Below are 16,878 nucleotides of genomic sequence, written 5' to 3'. Positions count from 1 at the left end.
TGTCTTCCACTATAACAGGTTGCCCCAAGATTTATCCAGCCTGTCCTTGAACACTTTCAGGCATGGGACATCCACAGCTTCTCTGGACAAGCTGGGCCAGTGCATCACCCCCCTCACAGGGAAGAATATCCTCCTGATATCCAATCTGAATCACTCCTCTTTTAGTTTAAAACCATTCCCCCTTGCCCTATCACTATCTACCCGTGTAAAAAGCCACTCTACCTCTTTTCTGTAAGGCTTGTTTAAGTACTGAAAGGCCATAAACATAGGATCATAGAATTTCGGTCGGAAAACACCTCTAAGACCGAGTCCAACCGTTATCCCAGCCCTGCCAAGCCTACTCTAAGCCCTGTCCCCAAGTGCCACATCCACGCTTCTGTTAAATCCCTCCAGGGCTGGTGGCAGGAGGGGTCTGGGGGGATGCCGGAGCATCTGCAGCGGGAGGGGGATGCAGCTGCCGGACCGAGCCCCTCCTCGGAGAGGCGGCGCCTGCGCCCGGTGACATCAGCCCCGGGGACCGGGATGCTGAGCCCGGCTCGGGGAAGGCGGATCCCGCTCCGCTTCCAGCTCCGCATCCCGGCAGGGTAGAGGGGGGAGCGGGACGCGGCCCCCCTCCCGTGCCCCCCGCCCCCTCCAGCCACCCGTGTCCGCGCAGGAGCGGGGGGTCCCTGCGGGCGCTGCGGGGCCGGTGGCAGGGGATGCTGCGCTAGCAGCCACGGATGCTCGCCCTGCTCCTCTCCCTGCACACCCTGGGCCGGTCCCTGGCCATGGCGAGCGCGGAGCGGCTGACGGTGCCCGAGTGTGTGAGCCGGGCGGGCGGCTGGGCGGGCGGGGGCAGCGCTCGGGAGCACCGGAGGGTCTCCCCAGGGGTGGGCACCGAAGTGAGGGAGGCGCTGGAGCGGGTCCTGCCCGCCTTGCGCCGGGCCATCGCCCAAGCCACGCAGGCGACCAGCCCCGAGGGGCTGCGGGCGGCCATCAGCGAGGTGTTCCGCCTGGTGGAGGAGGCCTGGGGGATGCCCGCGCTGGGGAGGGACGTGGCCAAGGTGCTGTGCGATGTGATCCGCCTGGAGGGGGGCCTGGACCTGCTGCTCAACCTGCTGTACACCGCTGAGCTGGAGACCAAGTGCCAGGCAGGAAAACTCCTGGAGCAGATCCTGGTGGCAGAAAACAGGTGAGTCTGCAAAGAACCCCTCACCCTGCCAGGCACAACCCTCCCCACCGCCCCAGGCACCATCAGCTCTTTCACAGAGTCACAGAACGGTTTGGGTTGGAAGGGACCTTAAAGAGTTCCAACCCCACACCATAGGCAGGGACACTTTCCACTAGACCAGGTTGCTCCAAGCCCCATCCAATTTGGCCTTGACCTGCCTACACCCATCTCACTCACACCCCCTAAATTTCCCTGCTCTGGGTGCTGTGGCTGCTCCTGGTGCACCAACCCCCCCACACACACCCAGCACTTGCACAGGGGGTCCCTGACTCATGTCCAGGCAACTGCATGAGCTGCTCCCTTCCCCCATAGCTGGAGGAAGGAGGACCAGCCCCAGCTCAGGGATGCTGGTGAGGATTGGGGTGCCCCCCTCAGCATGTGGCCACCCTTTGTGATCGAGCTGAGTCAGTTTGGCTGACTCAGAGCATCTGACCCCAAGTACAAGACGCAATTCCCCTTTAGCCACAACCGCAGCGGGAGAAGGAGGAGGACAAAGCCACTTCTCAGAGACTTCCTGCTGCTGACCAGGGCTGGAACGGAGCTATAAGGAGGGGGCTGGCTGGTGGGTGGGCCTCAGAGCCCCCCAGCCCACAGCCCCTTGCTCAGACACATGTGCTGCTGCCCAGGACAGGTGAGAGGCACTGGGCTGGCTCTGCCAGGTCGGCACAGGTGGGGTGGGATCGTGTACCTCCATGTGTGTGTGTGTGTGTGTGTGCAAATACCTGCACAAAGGTGCATGTGCACACGTGGCACCCAACACATCTGAATGCACAGAACTGCTGATGCAGCACCTGCACACAACCTGCCCTTCCAACACCCCAAATCCACTCTGCCAGCTCTGCTCTCCCTCGGAGCACCCCAGCCCAGCCATCCCCAGCCAGGGCTCTGGAAAGCACGTGGAGAGAACCTGACCAAAGTGTTGCTCCAGCTTCCTGGGTGATGTAGCTTACTGTAAGACTGTGGACTCCAAGCCTGGGCCTCACTGCATGCACTGGCAGGCAAAAATAAGTGACAGCTAAATCAGGAAAGCCCATTAGGGTGGAATTTAATCCCGGGAAGCATCACTGGCATGCTCTGCATTCAGCACTCAGCTGCTTGGCAAGAGAAAGCATTTGCTGGAGTTGCCATCTCTGCTCCAGGAGCAGTTCATGGGTCAGGGTCTTGGAGAAACCATGGGCCCCAAGCCCCTTGCTTCCTGCAGCCTGACCCACCATCAACCTCTGAAAGATGGCAGGGAGGTGTGGGTTCCCCCTTGGATCCAAGCCTCTGGCTTACAGGCCTCTTCCAGTCCGTGCACAGCTGCAGTGGTGTTTAGCTGGGAGCTGGACCAGACCTGGCTCCATCTGCGGCTGCGGGGAGTCGGGAACCTGGTGGGGCCATGTTTGTCATCCAGCTCCATGTCCTAGTCTGGGCTTGGAGCCAGACCCAGGCTAAGGGCTTTTTTTTTCCTTTTTTCCCAGAGCTCTCCACAGCATTTCCTGTCAAACCCACCCCAAGGTCAGCGTGAGCCCTGTGGGTCACAGGTTTCCCAGAAATGCTCTTCCCGCCTGCCAGCACAGAGGCTGGTGTGCCATCACCCCACCACCGCGGGGGACCAAGCGTGGCACTGCCCTCATGAGCAGCACAGTGTGGGGCATCTGTGCCAGCACTGCCTCACAAATCAGGCAGCTCCATCACAGCACCAAACAGGTGCTAAGGGCAGAGATGGAGCTGCTGCTCACCCCAGGAAAGCTCATGGGAGGGTAGCCAAGAGCCCATCTCACAAGGTGATGAGGCACCACCACAGGATGCCCGGAGAAGCTACGGCTGCTGCATCCCTGAAAGTGTTCAAGACCAGGTTGGATGTGGCTTGGAGCAACCTGGTCTAGTGGAAGGTGTCTCTGCCCATGGACAGGGGTTAGAATGAGATGAGCTTTAAAGTCCTGTCCAACTCAAACCATTCTATGATCCTGATTTCCCCCTTCCTCACTGTGTTTTCAGGGCACAGCCCTATTCAGGTGTCATTTTAAGACCATCCTAGCAGCACAGGGCTCCCAAGGCCAGCCATGGTCGAGCAGCAGCTGGCAGCCCCTGGCCACATGCCCTGGGTTCTTGCTGTCCTCTTCTAGGAGAGCATAGGATGAAGGAAACAAACAGCTTTCCTCCAGCTGCCATTCCAGGACAGGCATCTCTGATATTCACTTGTTCCTGTGGACAGGGCTGCATGGCTGCTCAGCCAGGTGTGAAAGCCCTGTCCTGACAGCACAAACAAGTTTCACCTGCTAACAAAAAGCAGTTCACACACCCCCAGCAATGCTGATGCAGCAAATCCATTTCTAGCCTGGCATTAGTCTACCCTGCCTGTTAATTGCCATGTATGTTCTGACCCTGAGTATAAGAGCATCTAGTGAGGTGGCCCTGGGCTGTGCATCCCACGTCCTGTCCCGTCACAAGCTCTTCCATCAGACTCAGACAGGTCCTTCCAACACCAGTTCTTCCAACACAGCCTGTTGCATCTCACAGCGTTGAATATCTGGCACCTGTGTCCTATAGGGAAACATCTGTCTGTCCTGGGACAAATGCCACTGAAGCATGGGGGAGTTCACATGCAAGTCACTGTTCTCGTTCCTTGCACATCCATCTGCCCTTCACCTTCCTGTGCCCCTCCTTCCCGCAGGGATCGGATCGCTCGGATCGGCCTGGGCGTGATTCTGAACTTAGCCAAGGAGCGAGATGTGCCCCAGCTGGCTCAGAGCGTCTCTGGGATCCTGGAGCACATGTTCAAACACACTGAGGAGACCTGCTTCCAGCTCATCTCTGACGGGGGCCTGGATGCCATCCTGTACTGGTGCCGCTGGACGGACCCCGTCGTGCTGCGGCACTGCGCCATGGCCTTGGCCAACTGTGCCATGTACGGAGGGCAGGCCAACCAGCGCCTGATGATCGAGAAGAGGGCAGCAGAATGGCTTTTCCCGCTGGCGTTCTCAAAGGACGACGAACTCATCCGGCTGCACGCGTGCCTGGCCATCACGGTGCTGGCCACCAACAAGGAAATCGAGAAGGAGGTGGAGCGCTCGGGGACTCTGGCTCTGGTGGAGCCGTTCATCGCCTCGCTGGACCCGGAGCGGTTCGCCTGCGAGATGCTGGGCAGCAGTGACAACGTCCAGGGGCGGACGGCGGAGGACCTGCAGCGGCTCGTGCCCCTGCTGGACAGCTCGCGGCTGGAAGCCCAGTGCATCGCCGCCTTCTACCTCTGCACCGAGGCCGCCATCAAAACCAGGCAGAAGAAAACACAGGTAAAGGGTAGGTCGGCCTGAAGGAAGGCAGTGCCAAAGGGAAGGGTGGCCACTACTGCATCTTGGTGTCTTTTGCTCTCCTGCGAGCTCACCAAGCACCCTTTTCTTGTGGGCCTGGCCTGGCACAGCTTGTGGGGAGGAGGAGGGAAAGCAAAGTCTCCACCTTTCGTGTCCCCAGATTTTTGGTGAGATCGGGGCTACGCAGAGCCTGAAGAGGATAGTGTGCTACTCCACCAGCAGCACCACCTCCTCCCTGGCCAAAAAGGTGCTGCGCATGATAGGGGAGGAGGTTCCTCGGCGCATCCTGCCCACAGTCCCCAACTGGAAGTCCTGCGAGGTGCAGACGTGGCTGCAGCAGATCGGATTCAACAAATACTGCCAGAGATTTCTGGTAGGGCTGTGTGCCAGGGGAGGGACACATGGATGGGCCCTTCTGCCCCATCTTGCAGCAGAGGTGTAACCTTTTCCTGGGACCTTTCCAGCCTGGATTTCTCTTGGCAGGATCACCAGGTGGATGGGGACATTCTCCTGAGGCTGACAGAGAAGGAGCTGCAAGAGGATTTGGGGATGGAGTCCAGCATCACTCGGAAAAGGTAAGACTGTCACCAGGGCATGTTGGACTCTCTCATGGCATCATCACAGTGGTCAGAGCTGGGGACAAGGTCTGTGCATTTCCCTTCTTGCAAAGACAAGAACAGAGATCCTCCAAATGCAAAACCTGGACTGCCAGGACTTTTCCACTGCACTTTACAGTCCCAGAGGGATTTCTGCAATGGAGCCAGTGTATGGCAGAGGTGTTGGATGGGGAAAGACCACCTATGGCACTAGGCATGTGGGATCCTGCAAGTTACTCAGAAAGACAGGACCCAAAATGCTCCTTCCTTAGCTAAGCTCCTCACATCCTCGCACCCAAGGACCAGCACTCCCACGCAGCTGTTCTTCTCTTTTCTACTCCTTTTGCTCATCCTTCACCACAGCATGGAGCTGCACTCTCTCCTGGGCAGATAAAAGATGTGGTACCAGACGTCTCTAGGTCCTGCCTGGTCCCTCAGCCCTGCCCTCCCTGTTCCACACCGTCATTTGTTTCTCTGCCAGGTTTTTCCGGGAGCTGACAGAGCTCAAGACCTTCGCCAACTATTCCACGTGCGACCGCAGCAACCTGGCCGACTGGCTGGGCGGCATCGACCCCAAATTCCGGCAGTACACCTACAACCTGCTCACCTGCGGCATCAACCGCAACTTCCTGCACCGGGTGACGGAGCAGCAGCTGCAGGAGGACTGTCACATCGACACGGGCTTCCACCGCGTCCGCATCCTCACCGCGGCCAGGGGTGCGGGCAGGCGGGAGGGGCTGGATGAGCACCGAGGGCTGTTTGGGGTGAGCTGTTGGGGTTTTGTTAACTTTTGGTTGCTGTTTGCTCTGCCCAGAAACTCTTCACTCCCCTATAACTCTGCAAACCACGTCGAATGGGACCGATGTGTTCATCAGCTACCGGAGGAGCACCGGGTCGCAGCTGGCCAGGTGAGTCCTGCAGGCAAGAGTGTGGTGCTGGGCTGAAGTCCAAAGCAAAGGCAGGTAATCAGCTGTGGGAAAAATGTGGAATGGGGAGGAGGGAGATGCTGCCAAAATCCACAGGGTAAATAGAGACAGCACGTGCCATAACCTGCACAGTGAACAGGCTAATTCCCAGTCCTGTCACTGCCACCTTGTCCCTCTCTGACACTGACTTACCCTTTCCTTAAGCTATGCTCTTAGGGGATCACAGCAGGGAACTAATGTCAGCTCCCTGTGTTCTCTGCATGAGCTGGCATCTCAAGGACCGTGCCATTCCCTGTGGGAGCCTCTTTACTACTCCTCTGTCAACCCATATCTTAGCAATGGAGTGGGAGAGCACGTGAAACCTCTCCTCATGGTGCTGTCCTCCCTTGCCACCAGCCTGCTGAAGGTCCACCTGCAGCTGCACGGTTTCAGCGTGTTCATTGACGTGGAGAAGCTGGAGGCAGGGAAGTTTGAGGACAAGCTGATTCAGAGCGTCATGAGCGCCCGGAATTTTGTGCTGGTCCTCTCACCAAACGCACTGGATAAATGCATGGAAGACCCCGAGTGCAAGGACTGGGTACACAAGGTAGGAAATGCCATCACGTGGGAGCTGGGTGGACACTGGAGCGGGAAGGGGCTGGTGATGGGCTGACACAGGCCATAGCCTGAGCACCTGCATGTTCCTGCAGGAGATTGTGACAGCCTTGAACTCTGGAAAGAACATTGTACCTGTTACAGACCATTTTGAGTGGCCAGACCCAGAAACGCTTCCCAAGGACATGAGGGCTGTCCTGAAATTTAATGGTATCAAGTAAGTAAAAGCCATCTGTGCCTTGGGGTTCCTTGACACCTGGAGAGAACACCTTGCATAAGCAGTAGCAAAGAGCACAAGGGCATTGCGAGAAACACATGAGGGAGGCAGAACAGGTCAAAGGAGCAATGAGTCACTTCAGGTACTCCACAGCATTCAGGGAGCAAAGGTTCCCACAACATCCCTGCTGCTGGTGGTGTGCTTGAGGCTCCTCTGGGTGAGAGAGCTCCCCATGTCACCACTGCTGGGAGGACACCCTTCCCTGTGCCCTCAGCCCTCCAGGCAGGAGTCATGCTGTCAGGTTTTGCATTCCCTTGGATTCCTCTCCCCTCCTGCTTCCCCTCATGCATCCCAGCCTGGCAGGGCATCCCACAGCATCCAGTGTTGCTGCATTTTCCACGGGGAAAAGGAGGATCTCTTAGAGAGCTGGGATGGATGAAGGGAGTCTCTGGCTCCCAGCCCAAATGAACAGAGCTATCTTGTGGCATCTCAGGCAACAGAAAAATTAAATCACGTTTTCTCCTCAAAAAAAACACAGGTGGTCCCATGAGTACCAGGAGGCCACGATCGACAAAATCATCCGCTTTCTCCAGGGCCGCTCCTCCCGGGACTCGTCGGCCGGGTCAGAGAATGGGCTGGACTGCTCGCTCTCCATGGGGCAGAGCTAGAACCAGCACAGCTGCCTCATCCCCTCCAGAGACTTCCCAGGTGACCCCTTTTTGTGCGGGTCCCAATTTGTCCCTCCTGACTTCTTCCCATCTTAGTACCCTGGCTTGAGAGAAGGTCTGTGGCTTGTTACTCCCTCTTCACTCTCCAAATACAAGTCCCTGGACCTAAAAGGTCAGTACTCACTCACACGGCGCCTGGTGAGCCAAGCCTGGGTGGACTTTGGGATGGACAAGTTGTCTTCCACATCCTCCTGTGGGACAGCAGGACGTGCAGGAGGTTGTGAGGGAGACTGGCACTATCCAGCACCCCTCAAACGCTGCAGCTTTCCCCAGGAGCACGTCCAAAGAGGCAGGATCTTCCAAGGACTGAAAACTGGGAAACTGGTGAGGGTTCATCAGAAAGGACACATGGGAGAGAAGAACAACTGACAGGAAATGGTCTATAACCACCGCGTGGCTCTGCTTGTGCCATGGGAATATCCTTCTGGTCAGCAACTGCGAGCAGGAAAGGGCAAATAAAAGCTAAGCCCTAACAAAATCCCTGTGTTTGGGAAAGATAACACACAGAGGCCTTCTGAACTGCTTTCTCTTTTCCAGTAATATCCCTTTATCACAAGAGTTCACTCCCTTCCTGAGGGCCTTCCACCTCCCAGTGCTGCAAAACCCCTGTGTGCTCTTAACTCTGGCAATGGAAGTTTGGGGTTAGACCATGCAGAAGTTCCTGCAGGATTTCTGCAAAAAGTGCTTTTAAAACACCTTCTTTGCCTCCACCTGATGTCTCAGCTTCACCACTCTATCAGGTCCGTACTTCCAGGGTGTGGGAGGCTGCACTGTGACTCTGGAAAACATATCTCCATGCAGATAGGCAAGATGCTAATTGCTGTGCTGTACTCATGGAGTTATTATCCACTGGCTGTATTTTATTTTGTCACTGCTCCACAGCAGATCTCCTTCAGCAGGAGCTGGTGTATCGCCCTGCTGACCATCCCACACCCCAACAGCCCTGGCTGAGCTCCTCGGGGTTGTCCCTACTCACTGCTGGATTGAACACCACATTTCTTTCTACTGAGCTCTTCTCAACACCCATGGGGGCTTTTTGCAGCTACTCACCTTAAAATTATCAGGGAAGTGTAAAGTTGATACAAAGGGCTGGCAATGGATGCTAGGAGTGAGCTCCAGCTGGGAGCAGGACTGGCACTGCCTGCTGCTAACACTGCTGGTGAGAAACCATGGGTATCCTGACACAAATCCCTGAATTCCATGTTCCCAGCCTTGTCCTGCTTCTCCCACCCGCTTGGAGGGAGCAACATGCTATTTTGCATGTTAGGAGCAGAAATTGCAGCTCCTACCTGAGTTTGTATTTTTTGATGCAGAGCAAAGTGAGTAATGCAAAAAGACATCCTTGTTCAGAGCATGGGCAGGAGTAAGAGCATGGAGGAACACGGAAAAAAAACCAGGCTGCCCTGGTGCTCTGAAGACCAGGCTGCTGCATCACCCTACAGAAGCAGCAAGTTCATCTTCCCATCCCTGCTCAAGATAACTCTTTTCAGAGATAAAGAGGAGTCTCAGCCACCTTGTCCTCATCCTGGCTCTTCCTGAAGCCTTGCTACCTGCCTTGCTGGCAGGAACACAAACACTTTTTTTCCTGGCTTAGACTCATGAACATTTCAGGAAAAAAAAAAAAGAAGAAGTTAATTATGGTGCTTAATCACAGCTTTATGGATAGCTCTTATCAGCTCACAGTTAATGGCATCTTTGCTCTCCAGTGAAAGGTTAATAGCCATATCTGCCCAGAATCCCTTAGAAATAGAACCTATCTTATCTCCAGATTAAATATGAAGAAGCCAGCAGATGAGCCCAAAGGTGAATCTGCTAAAGCAAAAAAGCCACTTGTGAGTTGCTTCAGGGAAAAGTCTTGAATAACTGATTGAATGTCAAGGCCTCCATGGCCACTGAAGGAGTCCCACACAAACAGTTCTAAGGATTTTTCTCCCTACAATAATACCCACTAAGATTATTGCATCTTGTTTCCCAGGAGCTCTGTAGCAATTAACCTCCTCGCCCACTATTCAATGTGGAAATTTACTTGTTCTCTATAGCTCAGGTGACTCACCTGGAACAAGATCCCATCTCATGCTCCAGCTGCCCAGACTGTGACTCCTCCTGTTTCTCCATCATTATCTTCACCTTAATGAACTCACCCTGCTCCTGGCAAAATCTCTCCTACCCAGCCCCTTCCAGCTGGAGCAGTCTCAAGGAAAGGAATTCTGTTCTCACCCTCCCTTCGTTCCTTTGCTATGACATGTCAGAAGTGTTTGGAGTTGTTTTATCAGGAATTATTAATAAATCTGGTTTATACTCTAAATCCCCACCTCATCTCTCTCTGTATCACGGGCTTCTCTCGCTGCAGCCTCCTCGCACTTGCTCTCCCTTGCCATCATGCAGCAGAACTGACGTTCCCCAGGCACCATTTCCTGTGGGACCCCCACTTCACACTCATCTTTGCATGGACTGATGTAGCTCCCTGCATCCCCAGGGACTCTGTCTGCTGCCCACAGTCACCACACGTGGCTTCTCTGTTGTAGTTCTTGGAGGACAGCCTAGAAAAACTTTGTTTTAATTTTTTTAATAAGGCATAATAGTTCCTATTGAATTTCTCCCCTGCAAGCACACTGGCACAAGCAGGGCAGCAGAGCCAGTACACAAGTTTCACCTCACTGCACACTGAGCAGCCGCTTGGATTGGCATCCATGGAGCCTGTGGTAGAGAAGAACTTTACTTCACAATCAGTTCACCCACAAACATCTACCACAACACTCACAGCATGCCCTGTTCCTCGGGGAGGCCAGTTCTGGGCTTAGCCCAGCAATCAGACCTGTAACTCTTATGTCCCCTGGCATTCCTACACGGAGCAAGTGGCGTAACACCAAGTTCTTAAAGCCTCTCTGCTTCTCTACCTCCTGCTTCTCTACTTCCCAATTATCTTGTTTTTCCTCTCCCCAGTTCCCCTGCTTTTGTCACAAACTCCTAATGGACAGGAACAAAGCTGTGTATAAGGATTTCATATTCACTTCATAGTTAAGGACATGTTTCAGACAAAGCACTCCCACAACCTTTACTCAGGTGGTCAGGAAAAGCAAGTTTTGGCTCCTTGTAAGTCCCAAACATGCAATTTTCCTCACTTTTGACTCTCACACACTCATTCTCCACAAGGCAGACAAATTCCCATTGCTGTTTCTTTATTGTAAGTCTTCAATAAAGGACAAAGCATAAAAATAATGGAGAGAAACCCCGGACAAGGCAAGGACAAACGATATCAACAGCTGCACAAGAAATCTGTCATTTTATGAACCATAAAAGAGGATGGAGGTTTTATTCATTTTGAAAGTAACAGTAATGACATTATTGCAGGTACTTGAACAGTGTGTGTGGTGCAGTGTACACAGAACTGCTGGTTTATGGCACTTGGAAGAAAACTGGATTGCAGCAATACAGGTAGTGCTTTGAAAGGAACAATTGTAAGCACCATGAACATGAGATTTGCTTGCTGGCATCAACAAATCCTGAGAGAGACAGCAGAACTGAGGTCACCAACATAAAGTTGTGCCCCATACAACAACAAAAAATCGACCTTAAAGACATTAGTCCCACACCAGCTCATCACTACAGCACAGTGTATCGGTGAGGAAGGACTCTGCCATAAGCACAGCAGTGATTTCCCAAGACACTAGGGCACACCTACAGTGTAAGGGGCTTCACTTAGGGGGGCCCAATCTTGACAGTTTTAGCCTTAAGTTCATCAGTTTTGGCAACTGTCAATTAAGGCATCTATAGGAGTTATGATTTGTTACTTTTTAAAAGCAGCTTGCTGAGCTGCAAACAGGCAGGACATGCAACTGGCACTCCTACAAATGCTTCATGAATTAAATCCTCTTCCTAGGACACCTCCAATTGCAAAACTAACGCTGGTTCAGTCAATAAGGACGGCAGTAGCACTCCTGTGCTAAACTAGCCCTCCCCATTAGGATTTCTGTGGGAGCTTGGTCTGGCGTGTGACACTTGTAGGATTTTTACTGGCAACATTCTGATCCAGAGCATGGATCTTCCTCCTCAGCAGTACACTGTTGGGCACCTCTGCTTCAGTCTGGCTCTGCAGGCTTCAATCCATACCTCAACCACACTGAAATCTCAACACTGCAGTACTCAAGACTGTTTGGCAATTAAACCAGAACTCAGTCCTCTCTCCCCCTTAAAAGCATGTCACAGTGCCTTCTCCAAACCCCAAACACTACACCAGCCTTGCAAACAGCCCACAACAGCTTGGTTGGCTTCTGGGTCTCTTGGGTTTTCTCTGATAGATGAGCCAACACAATGTTGAGGAGGCATTCACACCTGCAAATCAGGTTCCTCCTGTAGTCAGAGCCGTGATTTCCAAATATTTGGCATTTAAAAGTTAGTAGGGACAAGTAGGGTGCCCCTCCCACACTAATCTGTCCTTTGAGGGAAGAATAAAGGGCAGTCTTCAGGTGGACACTGCTGTGATGGTCAATTCCTTGTTGCTAAGTTGCTGCTCAGTCTTTTGCAGGGGATGGGGGACCATCTTGGAAATGATTGTAGTCATGTTTTGAGTCCCAGATTTGAATCCACCTAGGAAAGAACAAACAGAACCTTTGAAGGCACACTGGGATGTCGCTGAATTAAGTGAGTTTTAAAGTTTCAAAGGAACAGAATGAAATGACCCTGCCAACAGCTGTTGCACTTCTACTGCAAATCCCAACACATTCCTTCTCCCAGAACCTACCATGGGATGTTTTCTATCACAATACAACTTTTGCTTTAACAACTAAAGAAATGACAGGAAGAGAGACTGCTGAGAGCTCCATCTCTTCCATAAAGGAGGACTTTCAAATTCAGCTCCAGATTTTGGATTCCACTGAGGGTGGAGTGAAACTTCGAAGCATTCTGAATATTTGCAGCTACATTACTCAGGCTGCAGGTTTATCCCTAGGACTCATATTCCAGAAGAAATGACCTGCATTTCTGTTTACTGGGGTACCAAACACTCTCTCATAAGCTCAACTGAAAATATGCCTTAAAAACTGTCTCTCCTAAGAAGAGTAAATAATATTTTCCACGTGACATTTCATAGGTCCTGTGGCAAAGTTCAGAAATTTGAACTAAATTACCCAATAATAGCTGCTGGAATAAGAAGGACTATAGCCCCGAAGAGAAACGGGAATCCCCTCATGAAGTGCAAGGTCGCAGGGTAGAGAGAGTTGAACACTCCTGTAGCCACGAGGGAACACAGCCCTTGCACGCAGGCAACAGAAGCAAAGAGAGCACCTGGAAAAGAGGTAAGAGATTAGTGGCGAGATAGGCAGGTGGTTAATGCCTGCAAATGGCTTTAACACGTCACCTTCAGAGGGATTCTGTGAATCTTCCTAAGGGTTTGCACTTCCCATCAGAAAACAGGTGTGGGAGCATCAAGCTGGGACACAGAGTTGGCCTGGTAGGTTAAACCTGTCCCACTTGCTTCTCTGTAGCCAGGACCATCTCACTGACCATCTCAGACCTGGGCTGACCAGGGATATTATCTATCAGCTGGATTGCGAATGCTTCAGACTAGGGCTGCATAGATCTGTCTACTGAGAAGCATATCTTATCACTTGTTAAACATTAAGTACAGCAGAAGACAGCAATTTATAGATTTAGCATCATAATCAGCTGTTGAAAACACGCCATCTTCATTCTAAAATAAGAAACATGAATTGTACAAAATCCCCTATTGATTGTTCCTATCTCAACTCCCTCCTCCCTCTGCCTCAGAGACATTCCTATGTCATGTTTCACAGCATGTGCACGATCTCCAAGTTCATTACTGGACAAAAGGCAAACATGCTCCTCCTACAGGTTATCCATGATCTTTTACCATGGTCAATGATATAACCCTCCAACAACATCTGGTTCTTCCCACTGTTACTGATCTACAGAGAAAAGTTATGGTCAGGAGAATCACTCTTTTCTCCCTGTTATATAACCCATTTTAACTCTTGCTCCTTGTAAACCTTTTGGAGATGAACAGATAGATGAATGAACCATTCCTGCAAATTCTTTTCATCTTGCTTTTCCTTGTCCTCATCTTGAAAACGCAGCAAGTGTAAATCAATGAATGACAATTATTCTGAAAAAAAATAAAATGCTGCCCTGGGTCTGAAAGTGAGTGCAAAGACATAAGAGTCCAGAGAAATCACAGAAGTCTTAACCTCCTCAAACATTTTTGTTTCAGTGTTCCAAGAAGGCAGTGCTTCAGGACCTGGCTTAAGCACACCAGCTAACTCCTTACCCTGTTCTGTCTCACTGACCAGCTTGGAGAGCTTGGATCTGATGACTGGAGTGGCTGCCATGGAAAGGAACAGAATCCCATAACCTGTGAGCAAGATACAGCACATTAGGGAAAGCCCAGTTGAAAAATAAAGTCTCCAAAGTCAGTCCCAGAAATCTGTAGCTGCAGGTAGTTTCTCCCTGCTGTATTTAGACCCAGTTCATCCTCCTAGATCCTATAATGAACTTTAGCCTGTGTCTGCAGTGTAATACAGCTCCGGGAAACCTAATATTCTAGGAAATGTGGATTTAAGAATTCAGCATCACCTGTAAACATCAGTGCTGTTGTGGTAGCGAGAGAAATCACAACTAGTCCAGCAATGTTGGAGATCAAGCCTATCTCCGCCACCCAAGTGTCTTCAAGGCAGAGCTGCAGCAGCCGCAGCCCTGCCAGGCTGCTCAGGTAAGCCAGGTAGTTGGCGGCGGAGCCGTACCCGATGAGGTCAGAAGCCCAGCAGAGAGGGAAGCCAAGCTCATACAAAACAAAGAGGTCCTTGGCTCCAAAATGCACTGTGACAAGAAGGAAAAAAGCCAGGGAGTAAAGAGCGAGCTTCCACCTGGAGCTCGGGTGCTCTGGGGCCATGTACAGCCTGAACACGGCCTTGTAATGGCTGAGCGTGAACAGCCTGGCCGGTCTCCTCTGCTTCACTGACTCCTGAAGGCAGAAAGCAGCGTAGAGAGTGGCAGCAAGAGCGGCAGCAAAGGCGAGCCAGAAGGGGTTGATGTAGCCCTGGGCCTTGCGCCACTGGCCGCCACCGATGCTGGCCAGCATGCCCGCGGTGCCCAGGCACGCCTCGAGGATGGCCACCCGGAACGTCCGCGTGCGCCTGTCACTGGTGTCGGCCACGTAGGCAAAGCAGCTGGCCAGGATCAGGTTGTAGTCTCCCGTCAGGCCACTCAGAAGGCGTCCCAGGAGAAAGTAGGCGACGTGCAGCTCCAGGTACATGACGAGCAGGTAGATGGCCGTTTGCAGGGCCAGGCCCGCTGCCGGCAGGATGAGCGCCGGACGGCGGCCCACGCTGTCGCTCCATGGTCCAAAGAGAGTCACGGAGAAGAGACTGACAAAGAAGCCCCCAGGTTGATGTAGAGGTTCCAGTGGGAGACCAGGGCTTCCACCTCCTGCAAGAGAAACAGGTGGCTGAGGACTCTCAACAGCACCCAGTGCCACCCTGGGCTCTCCACTCCCCCGCTCTCCCCAAGCTGTCCTTCCCCTCCGGGCTCCCTGCTCCCCTGGGGTCTCCACTCTCTCCACGGACACCCCACTCCTCCCGAGCTCCCCTCTCCCCCTGCTCCTCCCTGCTCCCAGGGCCTCCCTGCACCCCCAGGGCTCCTCTCAGACACCCTGCTCCTTTCAGGCTCCTGGTTTACCCGCTCACCAGTCCCCTTTCCCCCAGGACTCCCCCGGGGGTCTCCTCTCCCCCCAATTCCCCATCTACCCCTGGAGCTCCCCTTTCCCCCGCTCCCCTTCCCTGTTCCTCCCTGGTCCCCCAGGGCTCCCTGAGGACTCCCTGAGGACTCCTTTGTCCCCCCTCCTCCCCGGTGCCCCCTCACCTGTCGCAGCGGGTCGGGGGCAGCGCTGCTGTTCCCGCAGCCGGCGGAGCCGCTGCTGTTGTGGCCGTGGTAGCCGCGCTCGGCGCCCAGCCGGTCCCACAGGTACTGAGTGGCGAGCGGGCCCTGCAGCCCCACGGACACGGTGGCCAGGAACAGCAGCGGCTCGGCCGCGGGCAGCAGCGGCGGGCACAGGCGGCGGCGGGCGGGGAGCGGCGGCGGCGGCGGCTCGGCCATGGCAGCCATGGCAGGGCGGGAGCGGCGCGGCCCGGCCGGGTCGGGACAGGCTCCGCTCCGCCCGGGCCGGGCCCCTCCGCTCCGCCCCGCCGCCCGCGGTAACCGGGGGGGTTCTGCGAGTCCCCGGGATCCCTCGGCGCTGCCGCTGCAGCGAGTCCCGTGATACAGATACAGCGTTCAGCACACACACACACAACACACCACCCCACCCCCGCCCGCCGCGTGTTGTTTCATAGAATTGTTGAGGTGGGAAAAGCCTTCTAAGCTCATCGAGACCGACGTTAACCCAGCACGGCCAAGGCCACCACTAGAGCATGTCCCCAGGTGCCGCATCCACACTCTTAAATCCCTCTAGGGATGGTAGCTCCGCTGCTGCCCTGGGCAGCCTCTGCCAGGGCTGGACAACCCTCTCCGTGAAGGATTTTTCCCTAGGATCCAATCCAAACCCCCATGGCATGGCTTCATGCCGCTCCTTCAGGTCCCGTCGCTGGTCACCAGACAGGAGGGAACAGCCCCTGCCCCTCCTGTGCCCCTCGTGAGGAAGCTGCAGATTGACCGCGATGAGGGCTCCCCTTGGCCTCCTCCAGGCTAAACAAAACGAGTGACCTCAGCCACCCCATGTGCAGCTTCCCCTCTGACCCTGATAAAGTCCCTTCGAGGCTCCTCTTCTCCAGGCTGAGCCCCCGCCCAGCTGCCTCAGCCACTCCTCATCAGACTTGTGCTCCAGACCCTTCCCCAGCTCCGTTCCCTTCTCCGGACACACTCCAGCGCCCCAATGTCTCTCTTGTTGTGAGGAGCCCAAAACTGAACACAGGATTCGAGGTCTGCCCTAGTCCTGCTGGCCACACTATTGCTGGTACAAGCCAGGCTGCCCTTGCCCGTGGCCCTGGGCACACACTGGCTCAAGTTCAGCTGTCAGCCAGCAACCCCAGGTCCTTTTCTACTGGGCCACTTCCCAGCCACTCTGCCCCAAACCTGATGGTTGAAGAAATTTAAACATAATTTAAACATAAACACAGTTTTTTCTTCTCTCCAAACAAAGCAAAAGTCAACATTTTACATGCAGTCAGATCTGTGAAATGTTGTAGTTAGCAATATGTGATCACTTCTACTAATTCACAGCACATTAGAGAACACTTCATTTTATAAAGGACAAAATAACTCGGAAGCTCAGTTAATAGAAGAGGCTTTGGCTGTGCTGTTTGGTT

At 53.7% G+C, this 16,878-nt stretch overlaps 2 protein-coding genes across 3 annotated transcripts; one reads left to right on the top strand and one right to left on the bottom strand.

The window, feature by feature from the left end:
• Positions 1 to 637: 637 nt before the first annotated feature.
• Positions 638 to 9,863, top strand: SARM1 (sterile alpha and TIR motif containing 1). 2 transcript variants are annotated; one of them, XM_050321999.1, is made up of 9 exons: positions 638 to 1,171; positions 3,867 to 4,485; positions 4,664 to 4,876; positions 4,987 to 5,078; positions 5,581 to 5,816; positions 5,914 to 6,007; positions 6,422 to 6,611; positions 6,715 to 6,836; positions 9,604 to 9,863. In XM_050321999.1, the coding sequence occupies exons 1-9, from the start codon at positions 720 to 722 to the stop codon at positions 9,659 to 9,661; spliced, it is 2,076 nt and encodes a 691-aa protein (XP_050177956.1). In that variant the 5' UTR covers positions 638 to 719; the 3' UTR covers positions 9,662 to 9,863. The 2 variants fall into 2 exon arrangements, with proteins under 2 accessions (XP_050177956.1, XP_050177955.1); XM_050321998.1 differs by having other exon boundaries at positions 640 to 1,171; positions 7,375 to 9,863.
• A 764-nt stretch (positions 9,864 to 10,627) lies between these two features.
• Positions 10,628 to 15,679, bottom strand: LOC126643611 (proton-coupled folate transporter-like). Its single transcript, XM_050322123.1, is given in 6 exon segments — positions 10,628 to 12,151; positions 12,691 to 12,847; positions 13,848 to 13,931; positions 14,153 to 14,962; positions 14,965 to 15,004; positions 15,437 to 15,679. Coding segments are annotated over 6 exon segments (1,410 nt in total). The 3' UTR covers positions 10,628 to 12,075.
• Between the last annotated feature and the right edge of the window lie 1,199 nt (positions 15,680 to 16,878).

This window comes from Myiozetetes cayanensis, unplaced genomic scaffold (assembly GCF_022539395.1).
Source record: "Myiozetetes cayanensis isolate MyiCay16 unplaced genomic scaffold, myiCay2020 scf27, whole genome shotgun sequence".
Classification (NCBI taxonomy): Eukaryota; Metazoa; Chordata; class Aves; order Passeriformes; family Tyrannidae; genus Myiozetetes; species Myiozetetes cayanensis.
This window is presented reverse-complemented; position numbering and strand designations above follow the sequence as displayed.